This window comes from Pelodiscus sinensis, chromosome 22 (genome assembly GCF_049634645.1).
Source record: "Pelodiscus sinensis isolate JC-2024 chromosome 22, ASM4963464v1, whole genome shotgun sequence".
NCBI classification, from domain to species: Eukaryota; Metazoa; Chordata; order Testudines; family Trionychidae; genus Pelodiscus; species Pelodiscus sinensis.
In genome coordinates this window covers 21,834,494-21,852,610 of record NC_134732.1, presented here as the reverse complement: position 1 = coordinate 21,852,610, position 18,117 = coordinate 21,834,494, and the positions used below count along the sequence as shown (strand labels likewise).

The following is an 18,117-nucleotide window of genomic DNA, read 5'->3' as shown; positions in this document are numbered from 1 at the left end:
ACTAAAATGATCCGATACCTAGATGAACAGAATACATGGGGGAAGAATCAACACGGCTTTTGGTGAAGATGGGCAAGTGAATTCACTTCTTATTTTAAATGTTTTCTGCTTCTTCTTCCTCAATGTAACCTTTTCGGAATGAAAGAAAATCTTCCTGGCTTTTGTTAGAAGCAGATGTGGATATAAAGAACTCTCTGATAAACCGGGAGGCGCACCACCTCCAGACTTCTTGTCCAATTAGAATGGCTTTATATGCATGCTTAATCTGCCTAATTAACCTGTCACCCGATGAGCACGTGACAGTTTGAATAGCAATGCTAGAAAACACTTGTACAGGTTGAATCTCTAAAAACTGGGACTCGACTCCAGCAATATCTGTGGTCCTGCCAGACCATGAGTGTACCAGGGCCATAGATCCCTGCTGGCTGGAAGACCGGCAGCTGGAAGGCCTGCCGGGACCGGGATCCTGGCCAGGTGGGCACCAGGGACAGGATCCTGTCCAGGGCAGGCAGCAGTGGCTAGTCCAGGGGGTGGCAGCCAGGGGGGCGATGGTAGCTGGGCCAGGAGCAGAGCCGGGAAGGTGGGGGGTGGGGACGGAATTTACCTCCCCTGGTCCAGCAAACTCCCTTGTTTCAGGACCAGTCAGGTCCCTGCTGGACCAGGGAGGTCCCACCTGTATCAACGAGCCCAGAATGGATCTAAGAGGAAACGGTAAAATGCGCCTAGAACACGCCTCCATTCCAGCGAACATATTTACGACTACGCACGCAGAGTCACCCCTTCTAACGGTGCCAACGTCAAATGGGATTTACCTTTCCTTCCACCCCCGCCTTCCACCACCTTACACCTTGACAGAGAAACTGCGTCACACCGAAACCTGGCACGTGAAATCTTTGGCAAAAAAGCTGCCTCTTCCTCCCTCCATGGATTTTAACAGCTGCTGTTCTCTTACCCGTACGCAGACACTGCAGCTGCGTAAGGCGCCCAGCATATGGGACACCAGCTGGTCTGCATGGCCGCCTCTTCCTGTCCCCCTTCTTCTTCCTCCAGACAAGATCTGGGAAACTTAAACCTGAAAAAGCCCGCAAGAGCCATGAGCAAAACCCTGACCCTGGGAAAGGGCCGTTCCAGGGGTAACGAAGCCATTTCGCAGGTGTTTGCCAGCCTTATGTCTACACCGTCTGTTTCTGAACTTCCTGTGTGATTCGACAGGACATTCATTCCAAATTTCCTGTAAAAATGTCATGAGTGTGCAGGGCCGGATTAAGGGGGGGACTAGCCGGGCAGCTGCCGGGGGCACCAACCTATGGGGGGCGCCTGATTGAAGTAGTAAGGGACACATGATGTCCCCAAAGGTTGCCACCCGGGGTGCGGCCACGCATGCGCTGTGCACCTGGGGACGCGGCGCCACGCTCCCGCTGCCCAGGGAACAAGAATGGCTCGGGCCGGCCCTGTGAGTGTGTGGCTGAAGATTATTAAAAAATACCCCCACATCTCCAGAAAATTGTCATTTCCCTCCCATTGGTCTGCCATGTAGGGTTGCTGGATGGTTTCAACAAAAATACCGGACACACTTGACATTACATCACAATCTACATTACAACTGAGTTAGAAAATACCCGACAGTTCTATTTTCTCAATTTGTTTCCCGAACAAAATGCTCAAATACTGGACTGTCCGGTTCAAAACCAGGCAACCCTACTGCCATGGGGCGTAAGGCCCCATATAGCCTAAGGGCAGCCCTGTCTCTTAAGTTGTGGGAATGAACCCAAAAGGGAAGTTCCTTCGGCTTCTCGGTGGGTCTTGTGTTCTTCCTCTATTATAGCTCAAACAGTTCCGTTGTTTAAAGTACTCCAGGCCATTAACTCAAAATATGGACCAAAGCTTTCACTATTGACTGACACACACGGGTAATAGCAACGTTCTCCGTAACGACTCCAAGGTCAGAGTTAGCATGAAAGGATCCCTAGATATTCTTTCCACCTTCATCTGTACGTAGCCAGCTGCCAGAATAGCTTGGCTCAGCACTGGGTGGCTGTTCATAGAGTCTTAGAATCTAAGCTAAGAACCTCCAGAAGAATAAAACCGCACTGCGCATGTTGCGGGAAGGAGCTAAAAGAGTTTCCTATGCTTTGTTATGCAAATTGCCTACATGGCATTGGCAGGCAGGGCTGACTTATCCCTTAGGCACAGTAGGCACAGTGCCTAGGGCCCACGATACTTTTAGGGGCCCACGAAAATGTTTTAATTTCTTTTAAAATCAGAAGGAAAAAAAAATGAACTTTTAGGGTCGAAGAAAATGTGTTACTTGTTTTCTCACATCAGAAAAAAATGAAACTTTCAGGGCCCACGCAAATCTATTACATTTTGCCTAACACAGAAAACAAATAAAATGTTGAAATATTTAAAGTTATATCAAAAACAATTTTTAATATTTTTTTTTTATGGAGGAAGGGACCCACGAAGGCAAAAGTGCCTAGGGCCCACGGAAGTCATAATGCGGCCCTGTTCGCAGGATGGCTAAAATCCTGAGGTGGGTGGGGTTAAAAAGCGTCACCTCACTAACTTCAGTGAACTCGATTCTGGCCTTAAAAAATAACCCCTCTTTCCGTCAATAGAAGCAGGTTGCAATGTGTGTGTTACGGAGGGTTCTAGCTCCCTCCTTCCTTTCTTGTTTGCTTTCCAGATCGAATTCAGAGGCCAACAATGCCCCCATTCTGAGGGCAACAAAAGCCACGGAGCTGACAGCGAAGACGGAAACTCTGTTGCTAACTGGTAGCACTGGCCCCGAATCTGCCCCCGCTTACACGTACACGGCCCCCTGGAGGTCAGCGGGATAACTGCAGGCAAGACGGTGACAGGTGTAATGAAGGATCGTATTTGTCCCAGAGTATGTACCGCTGATCTGTGAGTGGTGCTCTTACGCACTACCCCCCTACAAACAATATGGGTACGTCTACACTACATGCCTCTGTCGGCAGAGGCATGTAGATTTGTTTGTTCAGCAAAGGTAAATGAAGCCGCGATGTAAATGATCGCGGCTTCATTTACATTTACATGGCTGCCGCGCTGAGCCGACAAACAGCTGATCAGCTGTTTGTTGGCTCGCCGCTAGTCTGGACGTTCCCCCTGTCGACATCAAAGCCCTTTGTCGGCAGCCCCGGTAAACCTCATTCCACGAGGAATAACGGGGCTGCCGACAAAGGGCTTTGATGTTGACAGGGGGAACATCCAGACTAGCGGCCAGCCGACAAACAGCTGATCAGCTGTTTGTCGGCTCAGCGCGGCAGCCATGTAAATGTAAATGAAGCCGCGATCATTTACATCGCGGCTTCATTTGCCTTTGCTGATCTGTCTAATCTACATTCCTCTGCCGACAGAGGCATGTAGTCTAGACACAGCCTCAGTGTCCCACAAAATCTACAGCTCGTGGGGGTCTTCTTCACGAGGGCTTAGAACAGGGTGAGATCACCACGTAACCAGCGGCAATTCCTTTGGTAACATCATCTGTGACCTTCGTAGCACTGGACCGATTCCTGCTCTCAGCTGAACCCACAAAAGGCCTCTGCTGCTGCTTTCTGCCCCTCCCCCCGCCCCATTTCAAAAAGGGTTCATGAACATAATGGAGGGCAGGATTTGGCACCCTCGGGATCTGAACCAGAGAATTTGCCAAACTACGGGAGGCTGATATTGTCTAGCAACACTTCCACTGTTTGCTGGGCTCTTAGAGGGCATTTGGGGTTACACTGGAGCTAAAGAACAGCACAGATCATTGAGCACCAGGACTGGGGGCTGTAAACAAACTTTATGGGACCGCAGGAAACTTGGCCACATCCATGCAAAGTGCACATCCAGCTAACTCAAATCATGCCAGACCACAGATGTTGCCAGACCCGAGTGTGCCGGACTACAGAGGTTCACCTGTACTTCTAGCCTCCCTTGGTTTGTGTGCGCGTGGACAGTGCTCAGTTCATTCGAAGGGCTACCAGACCCCAAATCCCAACTAAAAATCAACTGATTCTGAGGCTCGGAGGAATAAACCAAGGGCGACATCTCGATCTTTCACCCTGATTCTCAGTGTGAGTACGGGGATGCCCAAAGCCAACACTCCGACTCAACGGAGGAAGTGGGTTTGCCCACGAAAGCTCATGATTCTATGTTTTTGTGAGTCTCTAAGGTGCCACAGGACTGCTCGTTTTCATCGCTAACGGCAGCTTTCCATTCCTCTCGCTCCTTTCACCCTTAAGTGTTTTCTGGACTGTTCTCTGGGAAGGATCACTTCTGCAGCGGAACCTGACAGCTAGATACATATAATCACACATCTTTTTGTCTAATATATAAACATAAAATGGCAAATCTCTGTTACAAGCGGAAAACAACCTAGCCCTAGTCATGGGGCAGTGACCAATGCCTCCACAACATTAACACTTAAGGCAGAAAGGAGGAAGAGGATAGGGGCAACTTTTACAGCCCAGGGCAATGGTTGGAAACCAAGCAGCAGTTAGACAGACAGACACACACACACAGACACACCCCTTACTGCTTCCAGCATATCCCCCTGGACACGTATGTCTTAGGGCAGGTTGCTGCACACAACATGCTTACTGGTTGGGGGAGAGGGTTTTTCTGCCTCCTCTTGCAAGACCACAGGCAGGAGTCTAGCTCAGAAAACTCCCCGATTCAAAGACAACGAGCCAAACAAACACAACACGGCTCCAACCCCTTATGCTGGAGAGGGGCTCACTCCAAGACGGTCCCCCGTGCTGCCGGAGAGCTACGGGCAGCGTTACTCCCCAACCGCTCCAGGGATTTCCCCGCCGCCGTGTAGCCAGGCAGCAAGCCGGTGCCTGGTATCAAAGAGGCTGGGAAGCAGAGAGCTCGCTCTAGGGCTGGCAGGATCTCTCTGAGTCCTGATGTGGCTTCCCGGGTTCACTGCTTGCCCATCTCCCGAGGGTCCAAAGCAGGAGGGAAATGGGGTGGGAGGAAGGCGGGAAGAGGGGGGACCCCCACATAGAACTATGGGCTTGGAAGGGGCCGCAGGGGACATGTAGTCTGACCCCCCCACCATGGTGCAGGATGTGTGCCAGAGGCTACCTGTGGGAGCTGCCGTCATCGAAGACGAAGGTCTGGTTAGTGTAGCACTCAGCGCACACGGGTCCCCCGCTGGCCGCCAGGGCTCTGCCATCCTGCTGCGGAGAGGTCGGCTTGTAGACCCCCTGAAGGCTCCTCTCTTCAGCCGAGAAAGGCATCTGCAGAGTGGCGAGCGTGCCCGGCCAGGCAACGTAGAGCCAAGCATGGGAGTGCCACCCAGGGCTACTGTTCACCAGGAGAGTCCGGCTGCCGGAGAGCCATGGCCACCGGTCACTCACACCCCGGGCCCTCTGGCCTGAGAGATGTCATGGTGCAGGCAGCGCCCAGGGCCGCAGCTGTTACTGTCCCAGGCTGGGCCCTGCCTGGGTTCCCCCTGGCGAAGCAACAAGTCGCAGAAAGTTGAGCCTCATTGAAATGTTTTAAAAATGGACCCAACAAGAAAAACCCACCGCAGGGATCAGGTCGGTTGCATTGCCTCAAACGCAAGAGATCCCGCTCTCCTCTTCCCCCGGCAGTCCTGGGCAGAGCTGCGAGGAGAGAAAGTCCATCGCACGCAGCAGCTCGCGCCAGACAAAGCAGCACAGGAGGCGGGAGATGCCAGTTTGCTGCTTTCCCCCTAAAACATTGGTGGGTTTTTTTAACAGCTGATTTTTTTTTCCTCCCTCCCCTCCTGTGTTCACAGTGTTCTCCAAGGCAGGGCTGGCTTGCGCAATGGCGCCATCTGCGGGCCACTGTGGGGATCGCCCGGCCCACCGCCCGCCTCCCTGTGCGGTTCCTGGGCCTTCCCCAGCTCAGCCAGGACCTGGATCCTTTTGTAACAGATGCCCAGATGTTTCGGAGAACCCATCCCCCCGCCCCGGTGGGTTTTACTTGCTAGGGCTGCCAGATGTTTCAACAAAAATACCGGACGCGCTTGACATTCCATCACAATCTACGTTGCATCGGATTGAGAAAATACCCGACTGTTCTATTTTCTCATATTTTCTCTATTTGTTTCCCCAACAGAAAGCTCCAATACTGGACTGTCCGGTTCAAAACTGGACACCTGGCAACCCTACTTGCTGCCTTCCCTAAAAGGGTGGAGAGTGTCCGGTTGCAGCCCTGGCCCCTGCCTCTCGGGGGAAGGTTGCTGAGGGACAGGGAAGGAAAAGGACCCGCTCCATTTTTTCCTCCTTTCTGGAGAGCATGGCGCAGCTGTCCCTGGGCTCTGAAGAATGGTTCTCCCTAGGGAAGAGCATGCATTGACGTCTAGCAATGTCATCTCCATGCTCCTGCATGGTCCTGGGAGAAGCATGTTTTTATCGAGCCCCTCGCCTCGCATTTTGATTTTTCTCCCCTCCAAAAAGCGGCTAGATTCCTGCCGAATGTCTCTGCCTTGCTGGCGATGGACGGAGGATTCCTTTTTTGGATCCGGGGCCTTGTGTGAGCCCCCAGTCTCCGTGGCGTAAAAGAAAAGCGAAACCCTGGAAACTCAGCTACGTCCTACCGGGAGAGCGTTAAAGGCTTCAGCGGAAGGGTTCCTTTCTGCCAGTCGACATTCGGGCCAACGTGAACCGTGTGGCAAAGCTCCATCTAACGTCCTGGCACGCCTGATGGGAGTGGAGATGCAGGCTGGGGGGCTGTCCTGAAAGCGGCACGGCAGCTGCGGGCAGCGGCAGGGCACAGTGGCAGCTGAGGGCCAGGCATTGGCCCTGGGATCTGAAGAACATCGACCTGAGCGCGGGAATCGCAGCAGGTTACATGGGATCACGCCGGCTCCATCCTTGTGAAAAGGGATCCAACTGCAGGACCAGCTGTGGGACAAAGAGGATTTGTGTTAAGGTAGCACTGAAGGGCCCCCGTGGCAGATCAGTGCCCTGTGAGCGAGGCCTGGGACAAGCACACGTCAAGAAGCCGGTCCTCGCCCCCGAGAGCCTGCCGTCAGAGACTCACCCCTTCCATCCAGAGCTCCGAACCTCCCACAGCTGCAAGCCAGGGGCCCTTCTCAACACGGCCCGCTGCTTGCTCCAGGACGTGGCCCTGGTGCGTTAGAGCGAAGAGTGGGGAGCCGTTTGGAATGACACGGGCAGACCTCAGGGAAGGACACGGCCGTGCACAGAGGCAGACGGCTGCAGGGAATGGCTGCTGTCCCAAAGCCGGGTTGGGGGAAGCTGGAGAGACACAAGCAGCCAGCGAAGGGAGAGGTGGGACACGTGAAGGGAGACGCAGAACTGGCTGAGCAAGCCCATCTCAGATGCAGCGCTAGAAGGAGGGTGGTGCAGAATCACCACGCCGGTGAAAGGGGCTGGCTGGGGGCGTCCCCCCTCCAACTACCCCAGCCCAGAGCCTCTCCCCATCCAGGCAGGGCAGCGGGGCTGACGCGCCTTCCCCCGCTTGCACGGGAACGTTGCTGGCGATTCTCACACGGGAATGTGCACCATTGGTTGCACTGCTCACTCTGGCTGGGAGGCATGGGGGGGGCAGACGACCCTGGACGTGTGCTCGTCTCCTGGCTGCACCCGCTGGAGCTGCAGCGGCCACGGAAAGGTGCTTCTCACCTGGCCCGGAGCTGCTGCGGCGAGAGGGGGCTGGAGTAGTGCTCTCCCCCCACCAGGGGCAGCTGAACCCCTCCTCCCCCGCCCCACCACTTTATTTTTCCCCAAACAACCCACACTGAATTGAGTGAAGGACCCAAGTAATGCTGGGTACATCTGCTAGTTTAGAAGAAAAAAAAAAAAAGGCCACACAATGGTCTTGTGGCCCGACACCCCCTAACCTACCACAGCAGCTTAACTAACAGCCTCTCGACATGGCTACACCCAAAGAGAAGGCGGCCGAGACCGATTGAGGCCTCCCCCCAGGCTCTGCCCAGAACAGGCAGGCCAGCGATCTCAGGCGCGGTGGGTCTGCCGTGGCACATGCCCTGCAGGCCAGGCCTCTCCCACTAAGCCGGACGCTCTGCCGGCCAACCCACTGTCCCGCAGGAAAGGCCCTGGGGAGATCCCGAAGCACACAGGGCCCGTCATTGCTTGTCGATTTGGGCAGGTACCAAGGACGCACGGCTTCAGGAGACAGCCAGCTAAGGCAACAGGATGTCTAAGGCAACCGCCACCCCCACTCAACCTACCTGCATTGCCTTCCCGGCACTGCTCTGGGATGCCGGACTCACAGCCATCCTGCCCTGCTTCCTAGCAGGAGATAAATCACCATCTTCAGTCCTTAGTTTTGTAGTAAGGCTGCCTCCTCGTGTCCCCAGCATGCATCCGTCCAGGGGAAAACGCCCACTTTGGGTCTCTGAGGCTTACACGGTCTCTCTCCGGGGCAGAACGGAAAGGGCGTCTCCGTGTCTCCTCTTCCTCCTCCCCCGCCGTGTCGGCTCCCTGGCTTAGGACTAAGGAGAGAGTGAGAGATGCGATTAATACCCCATGGCCAGTCCTCCCACGTGACACTTCCTGCCCCATCAGGCTTTTACACGTCTTGCCTGGTGCTTTGCTCACAGCGCCAATGTTCTTCATTCACTAACTGCCTCACGCTCTCAAGGGCCAACTGGCGACGCGGATCTGCAAGACGAGGTGAGTAACAGAACGGCTTATTAACATGCCAGGTTGATAACACAGAAGCGGAGGCGGAATTGTTTCAAATAGTGACAGGTAGGTGAACAAGAATGGCTGGAAACTAGGAAGGAAAAACCAAGGAAATGCCAGAAAACTCTTGCCCTCTGATGTTGACTCTCAAGTCATCTGGTCAGTTACACCGTGAAGCGACCTCCCGTGGCAGGTATTACAGAGAAACCTTACACAGATCCTGGGGCCAGCTGCTCTACGTGGATTTAGAGAGAGTTCCACTAAAGCATTTAGCATCCGATCCAACTCCTGCTGATGTCAATGCAAAAGCTCCCAGCGGTTTCGTCAGGAGTTGGATTGGGTCATGTGTGTAGGAGGTGAGAGGTCTATGCTGCAGGAGACAGACTAGGCGACCCGGGTGCTGTGGTTTATCTCCAGGATAATTTTTTCCTCTCACGTTACACAGAGAGGAATCTTGATCCAGCGGACAGGACACCAGCTGACGACTCCGGGCTCTCTGCCCAGTTCTGCCACTGAGTTGCTAAGACTCACGGTTCCCTGTAAGCTGAGTGCGTAGGCAGCCACCCAGGAGAGAGTCAAATGCCACCCAGCTGATTAGCACAGCGTCCACAGTCGGCAACATGTGTTTCTGCAGGTGGTGCACATCCGCACATGCCCTAGTGCACATAAAATTTATTCAGCACAGGGATGGGGAAAAAATGAGAGGAAACATCGCTGGACAAGTCAAGTCCCTGCTCTGTGCCTCAATTTGCCCATCTGTAAAATGGGGATAAAGATGCTGATCTTGGTAAAATGCTTTAATATGGAGAAACAAGCACTATACAAATCTAGGCTGTGTTCTCCCGCTAAGGATCTGTTGTTGTCATTTCATTAACCTCTCCCACCCTGCTCTTCTTTCAGTCCGTAAAGAGTGTTAGGGCTTGTGAGACAGACACGCCAGCTGAGTAGGCTCTGGCGTTTTGTGGGGAAAGAGCAAACGTCCTTCCAGCTTTTTGTTTTCTGGCATCTTCTTGTTGTGTGTCACAAGGTCACCCCCAGACTCCACTGCACTCCCACCTTCCCGAATTCCCACGTAATGCCCCGTTGCTAGGCACAACGTCTTTCCATTCACGTCTCATCTCGCAGGAAGAACTGGCTGCCACCCAGCCCTCAAGAGACAGAATTTAATTAAAGCAAAATGCAGGACAATGTAGCACTTTAAAGACTAACAAGATGGTTTATTAGATGATGAGCTTTCGTGGGCCAGACCCACTTCCACTCCCACTTTCGTCTGGCCCATGAAAGCTCATCCCCTAATAAACCATCTTGTTAGTCTTTAAAGTGCTACATTGTCCTGTATTTTGCTTCAGCTGCCCCAGACTAACACGGCTACATTTCTATCAGAATTTAATTAGGAATCCAAAGGGAAATCACCCGGTGACCTACAGAAGATGATTAGACAACGGGAAGGGCTAATGAGGTGGCAGTGTAGGCAGTCCGCGCTAGCAATGCTCTGAATGCCAGCAGCAGAGTGTTGGTAGTGCGTGGGTGTACCCTCCCTGTGGGCAGGGCTGTCACTCGGCCACCAGACTCAGACTGCACCAGCCCCTGTACCACGTTCTTAAAGAGCCCCGGTGCCAGGTTTCAGCAGTCCAGCCTGTGTGGAGGGAACTGCACGTCTGTGATGCAAAGGATGGAGAGGGACGAGGTTCAGCAAGGACAAGTGCAGAGTCCTGCACTTGGGATGGAAGAATCCCAGGCATTGTTACAGGCTGGAGACCGACGGGCTAAGCAGCAGTTCTGCAGAAAAGGACCTGGGGGTTACAGTGGATGAGAAGCTGGATATGAGTCAGCAGTGTGCCCTGGTAGCCAAGAAGGCTAATGGCATGTTAGGGTGCATTAGAAGGAGCATTGCCAGCAGATCTAGGGAAGTGATTATTCCCCTTTATTCGGCTCTGGTGAGGCTATGCCTGGAGTATTGTGTCCAGGTCTGGGCCCCCCACTTTAGAAAGGATGTGGACGCATTGGAGAGGGTCCAGCAGAGGGCAACCAAAATGATTCGGGGGCTGGAGCACATGACCTACGAGGAGAGGCTGAGGGAGTTGGGTTTGTTCAGTCTGCAGAAGAGAGGAGTGAGGGGGGATTTGAGAGCAGCCTTCAACTCCGTGAAGGGGGTTCCAAAGAGGATGGAGAGAGGCTGTTCTCAGTGGTGGCAGAATGAGGAGCAACGGGCACAAGTTGCAGTGGAAGAGGTCTAGGTTGGAGATTAGGAAAAACTATTTCCCTAGGCGGGCGGGGAAGCACTGGGATGGGTTCCCTAGGGAGGGGGTGGAATCTCCATCCCAAGAGGTGTTTAAGTCCTGGCTTGACAAAGCCCTGGCTGGGTTGATTGAGTTGGGCTTGGTCCTGCCTTGGGCAGGGGGCTGGACTTGACTCCTGAGGTCTCTTCCAGCTCTGGGATTCTATGAAGGTAGAGTCGGGCCGGCGCCCGCGAAGGTGGAAGAAGCGGAGGCAATGGGCGGGAGGTGGCATTTCAAGCAATGGAAACAGCAATGAAAACGGTCCCCATCTCTCAAGGAGGCGAAAGAGCCCGGCTCCAGTCCAGGAACCGCTTTAGCTCTGCCAGGGCAGCGAGGGAGTCGGGCGTCGGTCGGGCAGAGAGGCACCTCGGACCCCTCCTTTCTTGCCCCAAGAGATGCAGGGCTGGAAGTGCCTCACGAGAGGGCCCCAAAGCCAAACCCCTTCCAAAATCCCAGCCCCTGTTTTGCAGCATGAGCCCAGCACTTCAGAAGGGCTGCTTCAGAGATGCCTTGGCTCCCCTCACCATGGCAGGTCCCGTGGGTCCTTCCCATCCTGGGGGTGGGGAATCCCCATCCCCCCCTTCGACCCCCACATGCCCCAACCAGCCAGCGGCAGGGCTTGGGGGTCAGAGCACTGGGGAGGGGAGGCTGCAAATCCCTCCCGTATTGGGAGACGGTTAGTGTCTGCAAACACAGGCACAATGAGGGAACAACAGGGGAGGCAGAGCATCAGTCCTCTGGGAAGTGGGGATGTATCCATAGAGACCCACCGATGTGCCAATCCGAGTTCCCATTGGCCACCCCCAACCGCAGGCCCTCCTACGCGGAGCCAAATCCCTCGAATGAGACCAAAGTGAGTCCGACCCAAACTGTTCCGTGCCCACAGGCAGACACCAGGAGACACCCCTTTATTATTATTGGGTGCCACAGGGGCGGGGACCGGCGTATCTGAAAGACACCCAGACGATCCCAGCAGAGGAGCCGGGTGAGAAACACCCTGCGCCTGCCAACCTGACCCGGAGGGAAACTTCTTCCCAGCTTCAAATGCGGCAGTCAGGACGACACACCAACGAGGCACCCACGTGAGAGGATTACGGACCCCTCTGGGCAATCCTCTACCTTTCCATTTGTTCTGTAAGCCCCGGGCCCACTATATAGCACAAGGGACAGCCCCGGTCCTGCAACCTGCTCTGCACAGGCAGATCTCCCCTGCACCCAAACCAACTGATTTCAACTGGTGAGTGGTCCTATCATTGCTCTGCAGTGGGGCTGGGGACCTCTGTTTAATTGTTTGGCCCACTACTGTTGTATCCTCAGTTAATACCCCTACCGACACTTGTTATTTCTGCAGGGGGCTATACACAGGAGTTTGATTTTATTTTAAAATAAAATTATGGACTGAAATCAATCCGTCAGAGGTTTGTTTAATGGGGAAGTGTGGTTATTTGGGAAAGGGACTGGAAATCAGGACTGACTCCAGATTTGGGGCAAGATAAAAATTCTCTGTGCCTCAGTTTGCCTCTCTGTCAAATGGAGATGAACTCTATGAATCTAGAATTAAGGTCAGGAGGGACATTTTTATCACTGGGTCTGAGCTCTTGTATGCCACAGGCTGTTCAATAACTTGTGTTTGGCTAAAGCGTCACTTACGGAAAGGCGACCCAGCTTGAACTCAAGACATCAAGGGCTGGGAAACCCAACTATTCATTCAATAGTGGTTACAGTGGTGAATTACCTTCACCGTTTCGCCTCATTCCTCGTTTGAATGTGTCCGTCTTGGGCTTCCAGCCATTGGTACCCGTCATGCCTTTCTCCACTAGATTAAAGAACGCTTCGGGATGTGGCTTTTTCCTGCTCGGGAGGTATTTAAGCCCACCAATCCCGTCATTTCATCTTTTTCGATAAACGGATTGAGTTATTTAATCACTCACTCCATAGCATTTTCGTCAGACCTCGAATTTTTTTGTGGCTCTTTTCTGCACCCCTTCAATTTTCAACATCCTTTTTTAAGCCATGGACACTGCATTGGAAAGAATATTCGAATATTCGTCTCACCAATGCAGTACACGGAGGTATAATCACCTCTCAGCTTCTTGTCACTACTTCCCCCATGAGATGTCCAAGGATCACATCAGCCCTCTTTGCTGCACCATCACATTGGGAGTTCAAGTGAGTCGCATGCCATACTATATCCCCCCTAAATCCTTTTCAGAGTCTCTGCTTTCCAGGATTCAATCCCTCCAGTCTTCAGGCCCCGTCTGTACTTCATGTGGTTAGATACAGAATTTTGCATTTGGCTGCATTAAAACACATTTTGTTTGCAAGGGTCTAGCTTTCCAAGCAATCTCTGACCACTCAGTCTGATTTCCCTGTCTTCACAATCATTTACCATTCCACCCAGCCTGGTGTCATTTGTACAGATTATTTATCAACAATCGTTGACTTTTCATTGCATCCAGATCATTGATGAAAAGGCTGACTAGCATCCGGTCCTGTGGAACCACAGTACTGAATGATTCCACACTAAAAACTGCGTTTTGAGTCCTGTTAGTCAGCCAGTTCTTAATCCAGTTGACATGTGCTTTACTGATATCACATGGTACTCTTTTTCTAATCAGCATTAATTACATGCCTATGTGTTCATTCTTTGTCAGCTGACTCCTGCATCATTTTTACCATTTATTTTGTCCAAGGCTAACTGGCAGAGAATTATTCCGGTCATACCGCTGCTCTTTCTGAGTATTGGTACAATGGTATCACTCCTCCAGTCTTCTGGAATTTCCCTTGTATTCCAAGATTTGTTCAAAATTAATATGAGTGGATGTCTCCGGAGCCAGCTCTTTGATGACTCTTAGATGCCAGTTATCGGGGCCTGCCAATTTTAAAAAAAGTTTAACCCTACAAGATTTTTTTTAAACACCTCCTAAATCACTAATGGACTGGAAAGCAGGTCATGTAACCACCACCAGGCAGATTTGAACCTGGGACCTCCGGAGCTTAACGTAGGAGCTTCGACAGCTTAAGCTATAAAGCCAGCTGGCTCTCAGCTTAGGCTGTAGAGCTCCCTCTCTTGCTGTAAGTGGTCTAAGTGCCACAAAATGGGACAGTGACCCACACTAGGGCTATGTCTACACTGGCGCAATTTTGCACCAGATATATGCAAATGAGGCTAAGCATGGAATATCACCAAGCCTCATTTGCATATCTAATGAGCCGCCATTTTGCAGAAGAGGCTCTTGTGCTAGAAGGAGCGTCTACACTGCCCCTTCTTGTGCAAGAAAAACCCTCTTGCGCAATGCCGTTCTTCCTGAAAATAATCAGTGTAGCGGCATTGCGCAAGAGGGATTTTCTTGCGCAAGAAGGGGCAGTGTAGACAGCTCCTTCTAGCACAAGAGCCTCTTCTTCAAAAATGGCGGCTCATTAGATATGCAAATGAGGCTTGGTGATATTCCATGCTTAGCCTCATTTGCATATCTCTGGTGCAAGATCGCACCAGTGTAGATATAGCCTAGGTGTGTGGGTTACATTCCCACTACCTGTTACATATTACAATATTTAATGGGTAGCAGGTTTAAAACTAATAAAAGAAAGTTCTTCTTCGCACAGCATGTAGTCAACCTGTGGAACTCCTTGCCAGAGGAGGCTGTGAAGGCTAGGACTATAATAGAGTTTAAAGAGAAGCTAGATAATTTCATGGAGGTTAGGTCCATAAAAGGCTATTAGCCAGGGGATAAAATGGTGTCCTTGGCCTCTGTTTTTCAGAGGCTGGAGAGAGATGGCAGGAGACAAATCGCTTGATCATTGTCTTCGGTCCATCCTCTCCGGGGCACGTGGCGCTGGCCACTGCTGGTAGACAGGATACTGGGCTAGAAGGACCTTTGGTCTGACCCAGTATGGCCGTTCTTATGTTCTTATGTCCCAACTTCCCAAGTAGACTTAATTAACACTTGCAAAGCACTCTGAAAGCAAAAGATGAAAGTGACTATTACATGTGCACATTACCATCATTACCCTGTTTAAATAATGTAAGATCCTCTGGGCTTATGGATGCATTTCATCTCTGGCTGTAATGATCCCTACACCTGTAGATTCCAAGTCTTACGCTCAGTCATTTTATTAAATTAGGAAACTCAGAGAGCCTCGACAAGCAGGCAAAATGCGTGTAGTGAAAGCACTGCTCAAAATCTTTACAAAAACTGTTCCAGCTGAGGCATAACATTGGCTGCACTCAGCTGCCTCGTTAGAAAAGCTCTTTGAAACATTAATGATGGGACGGCTCCTTATTTTTGAGCAATAGGCATCTCCTTAATAAAACAAAAAAATTAGGTCACTCGTATTTACTTTGCCCACTCCACGCTGGGCCTCCTCTTTCCAAGGTGTTGCCATATCCATATCTGTGCATTTCTTTTCCATCAGAAAAGATTTGCTCCCTCCCGCCTTGAAAGATGGAGCACGAGGCCTGGTTGCTTTGCTGCCTCCCAAGTACATTTTGCCTCCCCGGCTGTGGGGCAGGAATTCATCCTTTGTTGCTGCTCACAACCGACCTGGCTTTTTGCAAAGATCAAAAGCATTTTCGCAAATACGCAGCGAGAAAGGACGATGAGGATGCAAGGTCGGGGCAAACCTGCGTGTCCTAAAAACATGGAAATCCACAGGAGACGTCACTCTACCCAGGATGTGTTTGAAGGTAGCGCAGCCCGGTGATAGACAGATGAGGCCGTGGCTTTTAGCTTGACTCCTTTGGGTGGCTTTTCATAGGGCACATCCCTGACCCCAGGGCACATCCCTCCCGTCCGCTGTCCTTGCGCCGATGAACGGAGCGAGACCAGCGATGGGCAAGTCAGGCTAGTGAGTGGGCCATGGGAGTGGCCCTCCATCTCCTCTGGCCGCTAGATTGTGGGGACCAAAATCTTCCCCCGGAAGAGGGTAGTTTGCTCACCACGCTTGCATGCCTAGAATTCACCGGGGGGAGGGACCAATGGAACCGTAGCCGCGCTGGGATTGGATGTCGAGGAAGCACCTGGCTCTTACAAGCCATGCTGTGCCCAATCAGCCTGCACCTCACTTCGTGCGCCCTGGCTTTACGCACACGTCACTTCAGTAATCCCAGCAGGGAAACAAGGCTACGCAGATGGAAACCAGCAAAATCTAGCAACCCTGCACATGGGCAACAGGAAACAACACGCCTCCTGGGCCACACGTAGAACCCCAATGGGCAGCAGGTTTTCCCCCTGAGCTAGAGTGTCTGCACAAGTTGCAAGCACTATTTGAACATGGGCAAACCCTTGTAATTTTTCCTACTCTTGTTTTCGGAAATGGCCGAATTGGTTTTTGCTGAAACTTAACATTCATTCTGAGGCAGGCCTGTCCTAGGGAAGACTATAGCCCAAGCAGCTATAGCCTGTCAACATTATAAGCCACTCAAGTGTGGGAGAACAGAAGTGGTTAGGTTACTGTAGCCATAGGCATCACTACCTGCTCCACCAGTAGTAAACAACCCTATCGTAACCCTAATGTAACCGACAGGGATTTGGTTATTGCAGGATTTTATTGGGGGAGTCATGTCAGAAAAGTGACTGAAGTAGAAAAGTATTTTCCAGTTTGCCTACCATCCTGACAGAGAAACACCCCTCAGCTTCTGCTTTGCATGTCTCCCAGTTATGTCCCCACCCGCTGCTTGGCAGCTGGTCTCCTGTTTTCTCTGCCAAACCAGTTTCAGAAGGAAGCATCCCTGGATGCGAGCCAAAACCAAAGCAGCAAGCAAAGTGAGGTCAAGGACAGATACAGGAGGCAGAGCTGGTCTTAGGGGCGGGCGAGGCGGGCGGTCGCAGGGGGCCGTCATTTTTAAGGGGCCGCCGACAGAGCCGGTCTTAGGGGCAGGTTGTGATTGCATTTCGGCCTGACCTCCCGAATCCTCCCCCCCAGTTTCCCTGGTTACTCCCTGACCCCTTTTGGGGGGGGGGGGGTTGACAAATTTTTGAACCAGCTGGCAACCCTACGGGCAATCCAGGCGGTCGCCCGGGGTCGCCAATTGGTTAGGAATGGCCCTGACAGGAGGCAAGACTTTCTTCCCTCCCCCGCACCCACCACTCAGACCTGCTCACTGGTGAGGGTGGGGGGGCAGGAGAGAGGGACTCTGTACCCCCGAGGGGTTTAGTCAAGAGCCAGCTTCTCTGTCCGGCCAGTGCTGTATTGAGGAAAAGTGCCCCTGTCATAACCTCAGCACCACCCAGGAAAGATTCTCTCCAGCAGAGTCTCTCTCTGAAAATAACACACCTCTGACAAACATACAAAGTCTTTAATTAAAAAACAAAGCGATTAACAGCACATTGGCCCTACTGGCGGCGGGCCAGGAGTCATTATCTTGTTGACAATGGTTTGTCCTGCTATTTTGCTGACTTTGAAAAATGCCCTCAGGAAGGGCCGGTTGTTGCACTAGGCCATAAAAACAGCCAGCCTAGCTGGACATGGATGACAATTAGCAGCCATGCAGCTAAGGTTATGAAATGCTGTATAGTAGGGATAAACATGTTATCGCTTGATGATTGAGGAGCAGGCTGTAAACCCCCAAGTAACACTTTCCTGGCCGGAATCCATGGTACATGAAGCATGGATCAGGGTCGGTAATTTTAGGCAGAGCCCTGAAAATCCGTGGCAATCTGCTTGATATCCATGGATGTGGACGCAAATATCTGCAGCTCAGTTTTTGCAGATATGGATGCGGATACAAACGATGGTTCTAGAACCCTGCACATTTGTGGATTTCTGCTTTCCAGCCGCGGGTATCCGCATCCGCAGATGTCAATGCGGATCGCTGCCGTTCGTTTTTGCAGACACCAACGTGGAGGTGGGTACACATGTGGTATCCGCACAGTGCTCTAATTAGGGTACATCCTGCCCTTGGTCTGCATTAGGAAAGGAATCGCTACCGGCTGCGAACACCACTGCAAATATCTTCCCGTTTGAGGGATGAAAGAACAACCTGGCTCCGCACTGGAGATGACCATGAAATACCTACAGCTGCTTCCCAAGCCCTTCCCAACAGAGCAATGTTCAACAGTGGGTGTGAAAGCAAGAGCTTTTCTAGCAACAACACCGCACCACTCCTCCTCTCCCCCCCCCGTTACCCCACGTGTGCATGCTGGTTCCCTCTCCTACAACTTCGCTACAGCCATTTCCCAGGC

General features: G+C 52.1%; 1 protein-coding gene and 1 long non-coding RNA gene across 4 annotated transcripts in view; both read right to left on the bottom strand.

The window, feature by feature from the left end:
• Positions 1-5,946, bottom strand: part of KCNT1 (potassium sodium-activated channel subfamily T member 1) — a 231,694-nt gene extending 225,748 nt beyond the window's left edge. The window contains exon 1 of one of the 2 annotated variants that reach the window (XM_075905515.1): positions 5,095-5,946. In XM_075905515.1, the coding sequence (XP_075761630.1) occupies positions 5,095-5,249 (155 nt within the window). In that variant the 5' untranslated portion in view covers positions 5,250-5,946. The remainder of the gene's footprint in view (positions 1-5,094) is intronic. The other variant, XM_075905514.1, reaches the window with a different exon arrangement.
• Positions 5,947-8,551: 2,605 nt separating this feature from the next.
• Positions 8,552-18,117, bottom strand: part of LOC112545419 (uncharacterized) — a 29,163-nt gene continuing 19,597 nt past the window's right edge. For both annotated transcript variants that reach the window (XR_012897223.1, XR_012897224.1), the window contains one exon: positions 8,552-8,630. This is a non-coding gene — a long non-coding RNA (uncharacterized LOC112545419). The remainder of the gene's footprint in view (positions 8,631-18,117) is intronic.